Source organism: Saccoglossus kowalevskii, chromosome 1 (genome assembly GCF_978046115.1).
Source record: "Saccoglossus kowalevskii chromosome 1, keSacKowa6.1, whole genome shotgun sequence".
Taxonomy (NCBI): Eukaryota; Metazoa; Hemichordata; class Enteropneusta; family Harrimaniidae; genus Saccoglossus; species Saccoglossus kowalevskii.
The window spans coordinates 23,744,106-23,760,394 of record NC_140641.1 but is presented as its reverse complement, the minus strand read 5'-3'; the positions used below and the strand labels follow the sequence as shown (position 1 = coordinate 23,760,394).

At 35.6% G+C, this 16,289-nt stretch overlaps 1 protein-coding gene across 1 annotated transcript; it reads right to left on the bottom strand.

The window, feature by feature from the left end:
- Positions 1–918: 918 nt before the first annotated feature.
- On the bottom strand, positions 919–14,351 carry LOC100376942 (uncharacterized). Its single transcript, XM_002739642.4, has 8 exons — positions 14,117–14,351; positions 11,449–11,662; positions 6,283–6,447; positions 5,554–5,786; positions 4,854–5,005; positions 3,915–4,031; positions 3,204–3,419; positions 919–2,656 (listed from the first exon to the last, which is right to left on the bottom strand). The coding sequence occupies exons 1-8, from the start codon at positions 14,172–14,174 to the stop codon at positions 2,114–2,116; spliced, it is 1,698 nt and encodes a 565-aa protein (XP_002739688.2). The 5' UTR covers positions 14,175–14,351; the 3' UTR covers positions 919–2,113.
- Between the last annotated feature and the right edge of the window lie 1,938 nt (positions 14,352–16,289).

Below are 16,289 nucleotides of genomic sequence, written 5' to 3'. Positions count from 1 at the left end.
TGTATTGGTAACAAGACAATCAAGCTCCATGCATATAAAATACAATGTGAAAGCCTAACATGACTTTGCAACAATATTTACTGTATATTCCAGATATTCAAAAGTAAATAACTTTTACCATTTTTCGGCACATTAATTTGTTATAATCATGAAATATGAATAACTTTATTTTACAATTGACAGATTAACGTAATGCAAAGTGTGATACAATAAACGACTGGGGTTCAGTCTTCGGGTCAAGTTGGTGCTGTTGTATGCACGATGAGTACATGACCACGATTACCGGTAGATACATTTCGTTGTGTGTATTAGAATCAACTTTCAGATGAAGAAACTTGTGGGGGATGAATCAATCGTCCAGGTATAGTGGATAATGCCCGACACGTATGGTACATGTATATATGCTCTACAGGTTCACTGAATTCAGGTGAAGTTTGGGATAAAATGCACCCTTCACTTGAATTTCCATACAGCACCTGTTATCAAATGCCATAACACAATTGATCTCCAAGTGTTTGTTTTCCATAAAAACAGTACTGTAAACATAGCTCTCTAGAAGTAGGAATATACTGATTAAAGGGCAATGGTAGTCACACAGCATGAGTAAACAAACAAATGAATTTTACATGTGTTGTGTACGTCACTTATGGGTTCCATATCAAACAGGATGCAGCATGACGACCACTGCCCTTTAAGATAAAACTTCTAAATATTAGTGTGTTAGCCCCATAGGTTCTATGAGCAATTGTGATGGTGCTTTGATTGACTTCTCAAAAACTTTTTATTGATGGTCAACTAAAGATCAAAATAGGACGTTACGAGTGGCTTTCCTTTTATGTAAAATAAAAGCGCTTAATTACCGGGGGTACAACTTATAATTACAACTTCAAATATGAGTTTTGATTGATGTACTCAACATACAATTGTAATAATAGCTTTATTATACATTTATATACAGTTCCTGATGTTATACCATTATAAATAGCATTTTCGTAATTTATTAATTTATCAGTACCTATAAATAACAATACTACATACAAATTGAGAGAAACCTTTTTTTTCACATCAACAGCACCAAAGTTATAATAAAAAAACAAGTCATTGTAAATGAAATGTTCATTTAAATCGTGACTATTGTAATCAATGTTGGCTCCTAGATATAGGCTGACATAAGTCCTGGATTTATGTAACATGTTACAAATGTATTCAAACAAGTAAAGCCTTCAAATTATGTCAATATAAGCAAGTTGCATATTAGAAGGTTGTGAAACAATAATGAAGTGTGTCTGTAATGACCACAAGCCATGCCATGATAACAAGTTGGATTTTATCATTAAACACAAATGATGTGCACATGGATGCCAATATTGGTCAAAACTGGATGTAGGCACTTACTATTAAACTAGGAAATACATAGAACCAATTGATATAAAAATCTTCACTCTAATTTCAATTGAGATTACAAAAATATGGTACTTCCTACATGTAGTTACACTCATTCAGGTGTCTGAAGTATGTGTCCAGTCAACTGCAAACGACATCAGTTTCACAATAGAATAATATAAGTTAATTAAGAATACAGAATGAACAGAATATTAATTTAGATTCTATTGTACAATACCACCCTATGAATGAGACTTGTATTCAATGAACTTGTAACAAATTCTAAATCCCAAAGAGTTGAATAAACAGGAGACCTATGTGAGAATGGTTTTGCGAACAAAATTTGTCCCAAAGTGGAGATAATACTATCATAAAAGGTCAGTTGAAATAGATATTCTCAGCATCTTAAATATAAATGGTGGGACTTTGACGTGTTTTCACATGCTATGTATACATCACGAAGAAACCACCAGCAGAGCAGCCATGCGCATCAAGCAAAAACAACAAATGCTGTAAATGTCTTTGGTGCCATATTTCATCAGCTAGCAAATCAAGGAGCATTTCGTATTGAAGAGCATCAAATAGGAATTTGAAAGTTATGTGATCACCACCAAATTGAGATACTGAGAATCCATGACAAGAAATGTAAATATCACAAGCTATAAAAGTATAACAAGTAAATTTAAACTTTTTTAAAATCTTGAATTATCGTATATTGTTCTGTTGAAGTTTAGTCTGAAGAAGTAGTGGAAGAACTATCCTCGCTATCGCTACTACTTGACGAAGAGTGTGGTGGTGCTAATTTAACCCTATGTCCATTACTCACGTAGTTGAACGTTCTCTTTGATTGATGCGTTGATATCTTTGGTAAAGTCACTTTATTCTTAACAGTATGGGAATACACATTTCTCCCCAAGCTTAAATCTGCTACGCTTTCTTGAACTACAGCTGACCTCTTAGCAGACGACGCAGAAGTTCCGTAAGTTCGATTTTGTGTTGATGATGGTCCTGCTGATGAATTAGGTAATACTTTACGAGTTGGATTGGTCTGGCTCGTAAGTTTGGTTTCAATTCCAGAGTTCTTACTAGTCACAGGTGCATTTGCTTGATCCTTGACTGAACTGTCACAATGTTTGACATTTGATGATGGTTCTACAACTCCATTTTTCACATTGTTATTTTCTTTATTCACACCTTGGTTGTTTTCACTAGTTATTCCAGTTGTGCTACTCATACTGGCTTCGTCACTCTCAACTTTACTATTGTCTTCATCCTACAAACAATCAATGTAATATTAAAGAGACAGCTGAAAGGTTACTGTAAACTGCTTTAATTTCAGAGGAAACAATTAAAACCTCAACTGGATAAGAATATGAAAAACAATAATGCTATAACAATAACACCAGACTTCAAGCAAACTATTGCATAAAAAAATGGTCACAAGTTGGTCATACAAAATAGATAAAACTGTACACACACAACTGTATACGCAAGTATAACATCACGTTGCACCAGTTTTGAACAAAACTGATCATTTCATGTAAATTACATATTATCAAGGTGTGCTGGAACAGGCCTGCAATTAATAACCCATATTCAGAATTTATTGTAGTCTCAAATACATACGCATTGGGACTGTTGACATGAGTTTCCAACATATAATACAGAAACTCATCATGTGACAATTTGATCAATCATTACTGTTTCTATTTTTGTTGCAAGCAAATTAGGCTCAGAGCAATTAAGGTCAGATATAGTGTCACTCACAAGAGATTGTAATTTAGTGCATGTGTTTCTATTTTCATACATGTTCAACTCACCTTTTTGTTCTCACACTGTTCTATAATAAGATCATCCATAGCTTTCTTCCAGCCTAAAACCCTGGCAAATTTTTTAACACCTTCCACAATGTCACCGACTTCAACTACATCATTGAACCTAGAATTTCTTGCAAACGGCCCAACAGCATTCATGTTGATGAGCAACCTTGGTATGTATGACCTGGTTGAGTCGACAATACCAGCAAATGGATAAACCTGCCAATGATAAATGTGCATTCAAAAATAAGCAAATAAGATGCGGCATCGATTAATAAAATTGCAATCGAGCTGCGTCATAATACCTTGGAATCGGTCTGAACTGAATCATACAGCACTAATTAGTATTACTTGCACATGGACTGATTTACTGACATAGGCATGACCTCCAAAAATCAAACATCCTGGTACTTTAGGGGGATACAAATTCATTATCAATGAACTTCAAACCGCTTAAAATAGTTGACATATAATACTGTTGTTATGGCCATCAATACCCCCAGAAAGTACCAGGATGTGTAACCTTTAGGGGTCATGCTTAAAGCCTATTTCAGTCCATATGCAATACGAGTTTGCAGCCAGGTACAGTCATATCTGTGACAAACATTATCAAGACAATGACAGTGCAGGTTTGGGTTAGTGTAGGTAAAACTTTCAGGTAAATGCTTTTCATTTACATTTCGCTCTATTCAAAAACTTTAAATATCTGAATACCTCTAAGGATGTTCCCATGACAACCAATAAATCACACTGTGGAAAGTCTTTCAGGTAATAATAAAACCTTTTGGGTAAATCCTCACCAAAAAACACAATGTCAGGTTTGACAATGCCCTGAAATATAAACAATAGATTAGTTTGATTCTGAAATTAGACTACATGTGCTTTGTTCTACCCTTGACAATACAGAATAGTATCGTTACCACAGTTCTGAGTTTGTCTCGTTTTCTAATCAGCCTAGCGTACACTCAGAGTGGTTATGAAGAGCACAACTAAATCATTGACAACAAATGATTACATCACTTAATAAAATAAGCAAAAGTAAAATCCAGTGAAAATACATTTTTCCTTTATATTGCATGTAACCCAGTGAATGAGTCAGAACAAGTAACACACAATGCTGGTAACCCACCACCACCACCACCACCACCACCACCACAAAAAACATTTACATTTTATTGCCAAATGAATAATTCTATTTATGAGTATGATTCCACATATACATTTACGCTATGGGGAGAATAACAAAGTCATTGTTTCCATGGAAATGCCGACTTTTTATTTGCTTTTTTGTCATTTATTTAATGAAAATTCTAAGTTTTCACTGAATTCACTCAGAAAAATATGAAAAATTTATAATGCTAATTTTAATGTTATTACATGAGCTGGTGTAATCACTGTTTTACATTACGGGACTCAGAATGAGAGAAATAAGCAATTATCTTGGGAAATGATGGCAGGTCTCTCCTAAATAACCCTTATACAAACAATCACTAAGGAAATGAAGCCAAATATAATATCATATTTACATATCAGGCAAACCAAGATGATAAATTATTCACAGTTATTCATATCCTGTTATTAGTTTGAAAAACCTGTATAACTTCACACAATGCAGCTGTTCTGACTAAAGTAGTAAGTGAGAGTGCTAATTACCGTACACACAGGTGCTTTACAACGTGGTACTTTACCAGTCATGATTTTGTCCTTGATTTCATCACTGCTGTGTTTCAATCTACATCTTACACAGGAAGATGTGGCAAAAGTACCATGAGCTTCTACTAATTTAGATGCTGGAATTCCTGCCACTGACAAAAACAGAAAAAAACAATGCAGACCATTGAATGGTATTTCAAAATGTAAATATTGCTACACTTATACCGGTAGTATTTACTATCAACTTATAGAAAATATATGTAAATTTTTCAAACAAAAATGCTCGGAGAAAAAAAGAATAAAAGTTTTTAATCAATTTTTTATCAAGTATTATAGTTTTATTTTTAAAATGTCCTTAAAATTTATTCATTTTTCATGAATATTAAATATTCCCAAAAACCAAAACAAAAAATAAAGTGCAATAAACAGAAAAACTAATATTTGTTCTTGGCATAATACTAATAACAATAACTCATAATGTTGCACAAACCAACTTGACTTGACTTTAAAAAAAAAAAAAACAAGCAAAGGGTACATTTGAAGGTCCATGTTACACCTTTTGGGGGTTGTTTTGGCAAAATATTAAAATATAAAAAAAAAGAATTGGATCAGCTGCGCGTACATGTATTATTCCATCAGATGACAACACTCGAGACATACCACTATATTAACCAATTTAGTGTGAGACTATCAGACTTACATCTTTCTAGTCCATCTATATTCTGAGTATACATTCTCAGTAACAATCCCTTCTCATGTAGCATCCGCACAAAGTAATGCACATAATTTGGTGAGTAGTTGCCAGGATATAATTCTTTGGCAAGGGTGAAAAACGGTCGAGCATCTCGTAGAAGGTAATCAATATCAAAAATAGCTTCAGGATATGGTATTCTGTATTTTTTTAGATTGTCATATAAACCTGTTCCTGGGGTTCTGAAAGCAAAAATAAAATACATATTAAATAAAAAAATATATTGTTAATTTGATATAAACCAGAAACAACTGAAATTGCTTATGAACCCACATTAAATTGTATTTTTATAAATAATTCAAGAGTAGTACAAAATAAATAAATTATTGTTTTGAACTTTTGTACGCATCAATAAATCAGCTCTTTATTGGCTGAAAATTTGTTTTGTACACCTAGCCAACAGCTGATTGGCTGCCATTACAGCAATGTTGCTTTCAGGAAGCCAGTAGATTGTTATCTGATTTGGAGGCAACCACTAGATTGTTATCTGATTTGAACAACATTGATTGCAACACAGACAATTAGCCAACTATATTGTTGGCTCTGTGCACAAAATAAATTTCTAGCCACAGCTCAGTTGATCAGAAGCCACTATTACATAGGGTGTATTCTACATATCGGGTATATCACAAGCAATCCAGGAACAACGATATAAATTGGATTTTTTTTTTCATTTACCTGAAATCTGGTATTCCACTGGGAGTGCTGATACCAGCACCTGCCATGACTACTATGTTTTTACATCTTTTATTTAAAATAAACCGTGCTATATCTTCAATAGTATTGCAGTCAGTGCTTTTACTTTTTCTTGTGGTGGTCAAAGTCCTCTTTGTCTGAGAAACACTGGAGAAAGCACAAAATAAGTCATTTAAAAAAGTATACCCAATAAAGATGAGATGACTTTACTGCATTCGCTCTATTGTGAGTTCATCCCCAATAGAAGTGCATATAAATCACATATTGAATCTTTGAAATCTTATTTATTCTGACCATGGAAATACCTACATTTGCTACTAATAGAGCAATTACGGTATACCAAGTTTACTCTTATGTCCCAAACAAACATACGCCCCGGAAAATTTTCAAAATGATCGGTAAATTGTTTCCTTGCATCTAAAATGTGCTCTTACTGGTGTATATGCAAACTTTACACTGTCCCTTGTAATTAGGAATATAAATGGACAACAAATGATACATTACTAGCAATATACTTCAAATCTCTTGGTTTGCCAGGCCACAAGATCTAATCAAACAAGTAACCTGTAGAATGCTGTGTGGGTAATATTTTTATATTGAATTTTGTTGCATTTGCAGCAAATAGTTACCAAACAATGAGAAATCTATAGGATTGGATATACCTCTCAGCTGGCTTCACATGCATAGTTCAAGACTGCCTAATCGGTGCTTATACCAGGATTTAGTTACAGCACCTAGACGGTCTGTGGTTACAGCTTCATGTCCCGAGTAATCTCAAGAAATTGACATTACAATAGAAAATAAAAGACTGACACTCTCATGCAATTAATAGCAAGTGAAATTCCAGGGATTGAAACATAGATTTTAAAGTCACTGATGTAGGCAATGAATAACTTCAAGTTGGCATAAAGACGAGGTAGTTTATTTAACCAGTGCTGAACTGGAAGCTGAAATTATAATTAAGTTCATTGTCATATAATTTGTTTATTTCAATTTCTCCTGAAGTCAAATAGAATACATTGGTGAATGGATGTTTTGGGGGTGTAGTTTACACTGTGTATGGAGTGGTAGGGTTGGGTGTCATATAATTTGTTCATTTACAACTCTCATGAAGTCACATAGAATTTCACTTAATTTATTTTCGTGTTCAAGCATTAACGTGTGAATCCAATTTTCACTGTGCTGTGTTAAGTCTCAATATGAGGGAAATGGCATTTTCACTGGAATTTATTTTAGCGAAAAAATGTTTACAGTGAAAATGAAGTATTTCACATTATTGCATATGTACTGCAGTTTATTTTAATTCGTCCCTGAAATCAAAATCGGTATTTCCACACCATATATGCAAATGAGGTATGAGAGCAAACAAAGTTGTCCTTTCAAGAGTAGCGTTTTTTGAAACATAGCAGAGATAAACTATATTTAGAAGTACGATATTTTACCCTTGGGTACATGAATATACTTGCCGAGTGAAATAAAATTTGAACAGTAATGGTACTTCTAGGCAGTCACTTATTTTTACTAAAACTAATTTGCATATCACCCATGCAATAATGTTTTTGGTATTTTCACGGTCAATATGCAAATGAACATGGTATTGGCGATCCGCTCCACTGGGATTGCCCTAAAAACCACTTTTGTGTGTCTTGGCTTGGCCGATTTCGCTCAAACGCAGCAGGTAGGTCACACCTTCATTAGGAAAAATCTGGGGGGGAAAATTGTCCACCATTGCCATAGCAACAGTCAAAAAACTGATTTTTTGATAGCTTCGCGCTAAATGTATCTCCTCCAACAAATTTACGATACAACATCTCAGACATAGCTCATTTTACTTAGCTTGAGTGTGGGCACAAAGTTTTGTAAAGTCTGAAAACAAATTCTGACCACTGTTTCCATGGGAACAACCAAAACCTGATTCTTTTAATACCTTCACGCCAAATGAACCACACCCTACATTTCTATGATTAAAAGGCACGGACATAGCTCATTCTAGTCAGCTTGAGTGTGGGCAACAATTTACTGTTTTTTATGTCTATTTTCATTTCCGAGAAAATGGACCCCAACATTGGGGTAACTTTTCGCCAGCGACGGCTTTTAACTCATCTCTGAGATTTTTTTGGCTTGGCTAATTTTGTTCATACATGACAGGCAGGTCGTAACGTCACAAATTGGAAAAACAATCCTGGCCCACAGTTACCATGGCAAAACTGATTTTGAATACTTTCGCCCCAAATTTATTACCTCCTACCAGTCTTGTAATAGCACTAGTGTTTAAATGATCATGCCTTTTATGCTGGCTACGTTGCACACCGGCATCAACATTGTTACACTGTATCAACGTAACGCAACTTTGAATGAAATGTGAATGCTGCCTCCAATCTAGAAAATACTATCGAAAAACAGTTGGAAATAATATATTTAACAGCAGAATACGTCCTAGCAATAAAATAAAAAAGTGACTTCCAAAGACTGAATGTTTTTTTGCGAACTTCGTATACGGTGTCCGGTTTTAGTTATAAACCAACTTAGCTTCACGTTCACGTCCTGCCAACAGGCGAAAACATGTTGCTTGTTTACTTAGCGGCTTGTTTTCATTGGCAACTGGACTTCTTTTATTTTGAGAGAACTTGATGTATGTTGAGTTTTATAAACCCTGGAGGGCTTTTAGAAGACCCCCCCCCCCCCCCCCCCGCAGTAAAATTAGCGATTGCCATGGAGGCGCAACCATCAACTTCGAAGTACCAGGAGGTTTCTGTTGGCGACGTTGCGGCGTTACCCAGTTCCAAATAAAGATTACCAACGGCAAATGAGCAAAATTTCAACCGGTAATCAAGATTCATTCAATCCACGGCTAACAAGCTACATCACAAGCGAAGTTGTAGCGTGCAGCTCAGCGACGACCGCTGTCGACGAAAGTCGTCCTGTCAGTGGAGTACCGCAGTAGCATGGTATGTTTGCCAATGCAAAATTCTGTGGAGGAACTTTTACATTGTAACTTCAACATTAATTTGTGTCAACCCTTCACCATTGTATTCAAATGAATCACGTGGTGTGCCGTTCTCCTTCAAACCTGGCATTCAATCAATAGGGGAGTTTCAGTAAAAAAAACATCGCAAATCATGCAAATTCAACATCTTCAAACCAGTATACTAAACAGAAATGCTCAACGATGCAAAAGAAGAATAGATATATTACTTTTCAGTATACACATCTCTGTTGATACTATCCCTCACATATTCTACTCCCAACTATTCCTGCGAAAAATGGACTTGCCTCTTTTCATGTTGACATTCAGAGTAAAATCATGTGACAGGCTGTTAAAAATGGCTGTTGCATACACTTTAGCCGGTCTGGGAAATGTGTTTAATTAGCTCTCATTCAAGCAACAATGCAGATTTCCCAGTGGGAGTGAAAATATTCGACTTTGCCATTAAAAAATAGGGGTGTTTTCAGCACAATACGAAAAACCCTGGAATGCACACAACACACTGAATTTCGGAACAAATCGTGCTCTATTTACAGTTGCAGAATACTACAGAAATATCAGACGAAACATGGAAACACTACATTTTTTATTTCGGCCTGAGCCCTCTCTATTGCAATTCCAGGAATTAACCCCATATGTGCATCCATTTTCCACCTTGGTATCACCCACCCTTGAAAACAAACTCTTAATACCACGCTGAAGCGTTTGGTAATAACAAACCAATCACTACCCAAGTCGGCCTGGCTGAGAAACTTTCTAGCGTATCAGTACAATGGTGACGTACGTGAAATTTGATCAGTTGCAAAGACAATAATTTTCTTGATTTGTGTGCCGCAGTGCGTCGATAAAAATGCACGGGTCGGCTGCATTGATCAAGTTTCTCTAGTTTGGCCTTCGTGGCTGGAGAAAGACAAGATACCGTATAATCTCTTAAATAGGCGTCACTCTAATTAAGGCATCCGGGAGGTGCGAAAGGCCTTAACTTGGTTCTAAAATAGGCGTCCCCAAATTATTGAAAAATTACGGTCAATCAAAAAAACTGTGCATATGATAACAAAAAATACTTTGTATATTTAATGTAATATGCATAAATATTTTTAAGCGAATGATTTTGGTCACATGTAAACACTGAATGTGTTACGATATCTGTCATATTTCTCCATGCACACGAATGACCTGTGTTCTTTGACCTGATAGCTCAAGTGGCTAATTAACCAATCAACATGCTGGTTGGTGCCAATGTGTTTGAATTACCATAGCTCATTTAAATATGTTAATGACAGTTCAGCAACTTCATGGTGAACGCAACACGGAAGAGATTTACTGATGTTGTAGTGCGATCTTTTGGCTTTGATTTCAATGGAAAAACGACATGATTTTTTTTTTAAATCAAGAAATTAGTTGTTTTCGAAAGATAAACTGAGCACTGAAAAAGAATTTAACACATTTTATGAAGATAAGAGCTCACTGTCGAAACACAGTTTACCCATTCACACTACCCACAATACCCGGTAAACATCGTACTCTTGAATAGGCGTCAATGACTGCAGAAAACCTAAATTAGACTATAATTTAGGTGTCAGGAAAGATAGAAATGTTCAAAACATACGGTACAAAACATCAAAGCAAATAGACAATCAGACGACTTAAAAAGCTTATTGTATGTACAGCGTAAGCTGACAAACAGGAATCTCTCTGGCCCAGACCATGCATTATGACTCTCTCAAGTGGCGGCTATTACCCCACACCCCAGCGCCTCCCCAGGCGGATTTTCTGAGGGAGAAATGACCCTTTTGGAACATCAACTTTGTCTTTATAAAATGTATTGCATTCCAAAAAAAAGGCATAGAATTTTTTTTTAATCTGCCCGATTTAGAAAAATAAATAAACATACCCAGTAGAATTTTGGGGGGAAAAAAATAATAGGTATGTTTATTTTGGAGCATTCAAATCATAATGCAAGAAATGATTTTACATATTTAGACTGACTGAGTCAGTGAGTGAGTAGTTGATGCAAGGAAACAATATTTGCCTGTGACATATATGAACAAAACTGAGTGCGACTACATGTGACTAGACTAAAACCTGAGTAGAAAATTAGTGACTACTTGCACTGTACAATCCTGTGAGAGATTATAGAAGATTATAGAAGATATACTTACGCAACACTTCTGTGATTATTGTCTTGCAATTTTAATTTATGAAATGCAGCTGAGATATTGCTGTCTGATTTACTGTGTCCAGCCACTGCTGTCAGGTTATTCTTTTTATTTGTCGGAGTTGTAGCTGTAGAGCGCACTTCCCGAGTTGACCCTTTAGTTTGTCTTACGACACTTGATTTTGGACGGGTTGGCCCAGGAGGTACAGGCACTCGAGCTGAAGATAAATAAAAACAAATCTATATAAACTGTTTAATACAGTCAAATCTTGAATAGCAACTACCCAAGCATCGTCCGATTCGCACAATTTAGGTGAAGCAGAACATTTATGGCTGTCCCTACAAACGTGTGCATGATTGTGTTAGGAAATGTGAATGATTTGATTTAGCAAACCCAGGAGCTGGATCCATCACTCAAATTAATTTAAAATTAAAATTTGAATTGAATCAGGCCATATCGCCTTGTTCATCTCCAAGAAACGGTTGACAAAATGGCCACCATTTCAACAAATTTGATCAAATCTTAAGACAAAACATGTTGTTGTGTTACCGTATTACCCCGGGCACGCGCCCAGGGACCTGAACGTACAAAATCGGGAAAAATTGGGGGTGGGCGTTTACCCGAGGACCACCCCAAAAAAGATTTTAAAAAGTTGTTTTTGTGATCGTATGATAAGGTCAAATAAAGGAATGCTTTCGTACATTTTGTACACATACTTATTTCTTGATTTATGCGAGGTTTCAATAAACGTGAGCACTCAGTCAAGAACTGTGGGAACACTAAGACACAGGGTCGAATTTCAAGAATAAAACTTGTTTTATGTCAGCGAATGAAGTTGTATTACTCACTGAAATTGGCTACAAAGTATGGTAAGTATTGTAATCAATGCACGGTTACTTTTTAGTAACCGTGATCAGTGCAAGTCGAAACGGCCGGGAAAAACTAATTTTGTTCACGCACGTATTGATACATCGCATCATAATTACTGAAGAATAGCAAACAGGGTTATGAAACGAAAAAAACTTTTATTACTGATGTGAAATGTTTACAAACTATTGTGAATACATAAACATATCCAAATGGCGATACATAAAAAACAGACTGAAAATAAACTCTGGTCGACCTCATTAACATGATTTATTCACGCACCCACACACGTGACAAAATTATGATGCAACAAATTCCCACCGTCGGCATGCCTCATTATGGTTATCGTAATTGACTTGAGGTCGACAAAATGTTTTTTCCTTCAACGACAGAAAAATAATCCACATGACCGTAATGCCATAGCTGTGATGAAGGATGGAAAGAAAGTAGCAAGTTTACGACGTGATGTCTCAAAAGTGCTAGCTCCCATTCACAGTCAGTTGGCATCGGTGTCGCTGGGTGTATATGATAGAAGGAAGTTGTGCAACCAAATTTGTCGAGTTCACAGTTTTTTGCCGATAAAAAAATAACTAAGGCAAAAACTCACGGTTTTTCAGCATTTTTGTAATAAAGACATTATTCTCTATCAATAATCCGCCCCAAATAGAAACATTTCCACTAATTCTTGTGTTTTTTTTGACGTTTTTCGAAAAACCTGCGATTAGGCTGCGAAAGTAGAACATTCCGGAGGGGTGAAACGGAAGAGCTAAACTTAACACGTAAAAATAGAAGGCGTATTTTGACCTCTACGTGGCCAACCAATGGCTGGACACGGATACGTTTTTGGTCGTTGTCAAAGAGCTCTGCGTCCATCTGGCGATGCTCTTTCAATGAGTTTTTACGTAAAAACACAAAAAAACGGCCCTTTTCAGGGCCACCACACACTCCAAAAAGAGAACTACCGTAACAAACACACTATTTAAACGCGTTCGTTTTTGACAAATAAAACTTTATTGTTGACCCCATTCTTGGCTAAAAATCACCCTGGGCGTTTAACCGAGGATGTCCCCAACATGTAACTTTTGTGAAAACAGGGGGGTGGGCGCTTGCCCAGGGAGGGGCGCATGCCCGGGGTAATACGGTACCTTTAAGTATACTACCTGAATGTACAAACTTTCAAGTGAATCAGGCCATATCTTTCAGAGGAATCAACACAAAAAAGGAAAAAAACAAAATGGACCTCGTCCAAATAAAAAATATTTAAAAAAAATATTTTTGTTTGCTAAATTGAAAAGTTCAGTGAGAACCCCTTTAAGAGTCATTTGACTAATCTATCAAATTTGATAAAGAAAATATCACAAACAAGTATAAGATTATAGTGCAAGTAAACTGATCACGTATTTGCATGCCACACCTTCCCCACAATCATCCAAATCGATGTAAAATTTTAACAGAAGTCCATTTGATCATAGAGCAAAACATTTTTAAAGCTCTGACTGACTCTTGATTCACTGTGTTAGTATTTACGGGTATTATGCTCCTTATTGATATGACATCACGCATCTAATCACTGAGTAAATGGTTTAAAAAAATAACAACTACCCGGTACATACAATCGTGTAATCACACAGACATGTACACAGTGCAGTGACCCTGTGACACAAGTGATGGACTGACAGCTTGCCGTTCAAGTGTTTAACACACTCTACTTTTGTCACCAATTCGGTTTCAAGACATACATGTGCGGTCTATAAATAGTATATTATTTAGTATTTCGGTAGCAACCAATAAGAATAGTCTTTACCTTTGCTGGCGAAGGTAGCCATCACAGTTTCGACTCGTAAACACACGGTACTCCACATTTATACGGACGTTCCTCCGAATGTCTCTAGTTCATAAAATGACACAATATCGGCGACCGCCATAATTGATAATATCGTGGTTAATTGTGAACTTTAGAAGGTATGCGAGTGTTTTTCCTTCAAAACAAACTCGCCGGACAACAATTTAGTCAGTCGGCCATTTTGATATATGGATCCCCTAAGTTTAGAATAAAAAACGCACTATATTACCCTAAGGCGGTAAAAAAATGACAGAAAAACGACTGTAGCGCTAGTGACAAAATTCAACACAAGAGAGCGCCATAACAGAACAAGCGACGACTCACTGAAACAGATTATATGAAGAAGACTCTCGTTGAGAGCTACTACGGAGTAGATAAGTGACAAAACACCCAAGTTTATTATGTTATGTTTATTCATTTTTTGCATAATTTTAACATTTTCGTGTCATTTTTTTATTAGTTATTACGCCATTTTATCATTATGTTATTTTGATTTAATCCTTACACCAATTTTCTTTCATTATGTTAGCATTTGTATTTAATCTTCACATCATTCCATCTTCATGTATTTTATCACCATGATAGAATTTTAATTGAAACTTTACACGACGTTTATCATTGTGATAACATTTTTATTGTCATCGCCGTTTATAAATTGAGATCCCATATTCCGCTTTTTAAGATGGCAAGAGATACAGCACGATTCATACTTTCGAAGATACGCGAATTATTTGGTGTTTGGTATCTTGGTGTCTTACAATGCTTCTAGTTCTGAATTATGGTTACCGTAATACATTTCCAGGCGACCAAGTTTCGATTCTCTGTGCCCTTTCACCGGATTGCGCAGTTTTCCAATGACATTTGTGAATAAAACATAAAATCAAGCCCCAAAAAGACACCGTAGCGTGTCTGTGTATAGATATTTTTGTTATATTCGTATAGTGCATACATTTGTGAACAGTTTGTCACAAAATATGATGAAAAATGAAACTCGTTTGACTGAATATGGAACATATAAATTATGACCTGACTACTTCAACATTTTTGAAATTTCTATGTATTAAAATGTATAGTTTTGATGAATATTGATCTTCTATTTTGAGCAATACCATAATTGTATTTTATTTGAAGTGACTCAAAAAATAAATATATACAAAAAAACAAAAACAAAAAAAAAACATGATGAATGATGCTGGAATAAATGGGCCAATAACAAAATTAATAATTCATGCAAATTAGCTAATTAGAATCCACCGATTTCAACCCTAAACTAATCAGGTATGTGTCCCAATCATCTATGTACTACGGTTAAGTGAAATAAGAAGATTCATTATGAATAAGGGTGAAATTTGCTAATTATTATGCAAATTAGGTAATCAATATGCGCCGATTTTAACCCAAAACGTCTGCACTTTGTCGCCTAGTATCTATGTATTAAGTTCTTTGGAAATGCGGTGATTGGTTCCTGATATATCAGTACGAAAGCTGGAAATTGAACAACTACATATAACATACAAATTAAGCAATTAATGTGCAAAGGTTTTAATCTCGAACTTATCGGATCTGTGCATTGTTCTAGAGCATGTCAGTGGAAAAGACATACATACACACCGATACAAACTGTGAAGGCTCCCATTGTCTGCTTCACAATTTGTGTATGTTTTTTTCTTGACGTGACTATGGCGACGCTGCAACAGGCCACAGCTTTCTAAAGAGCTTACATATACTGAAACACTGTAAGTAATACTAGTAAGTGGTTTGAAACACTCCGGACATGGGCAGGACATTTGTGTGTTTTTTTAAATATTGGTAACAATTTCAAAACAGTTCAATCAATATCAAGACGAAATTGAAATCGATTGAAACACAATATTGGTAACGAATCTAAAAAGTACTAAAATGCATATGTGGATGATGGATATTTGATCAGGCAGTGCAAAAGTTATTCTTTGTCGTCATTAAGAAATCAAAAATCAAGGTGGGTGGGTGGTGTACAAAAACAAGCTCATTAAATATTCCAAAATATGCAAATAATTTTCAAAATATCACGATAAAGACGGCACAATTCAACATCATAGCGGCAGTATTTGAACTTACCTAGAGGCTTGTACATTTTCTGCAATTCAGTAGTAAA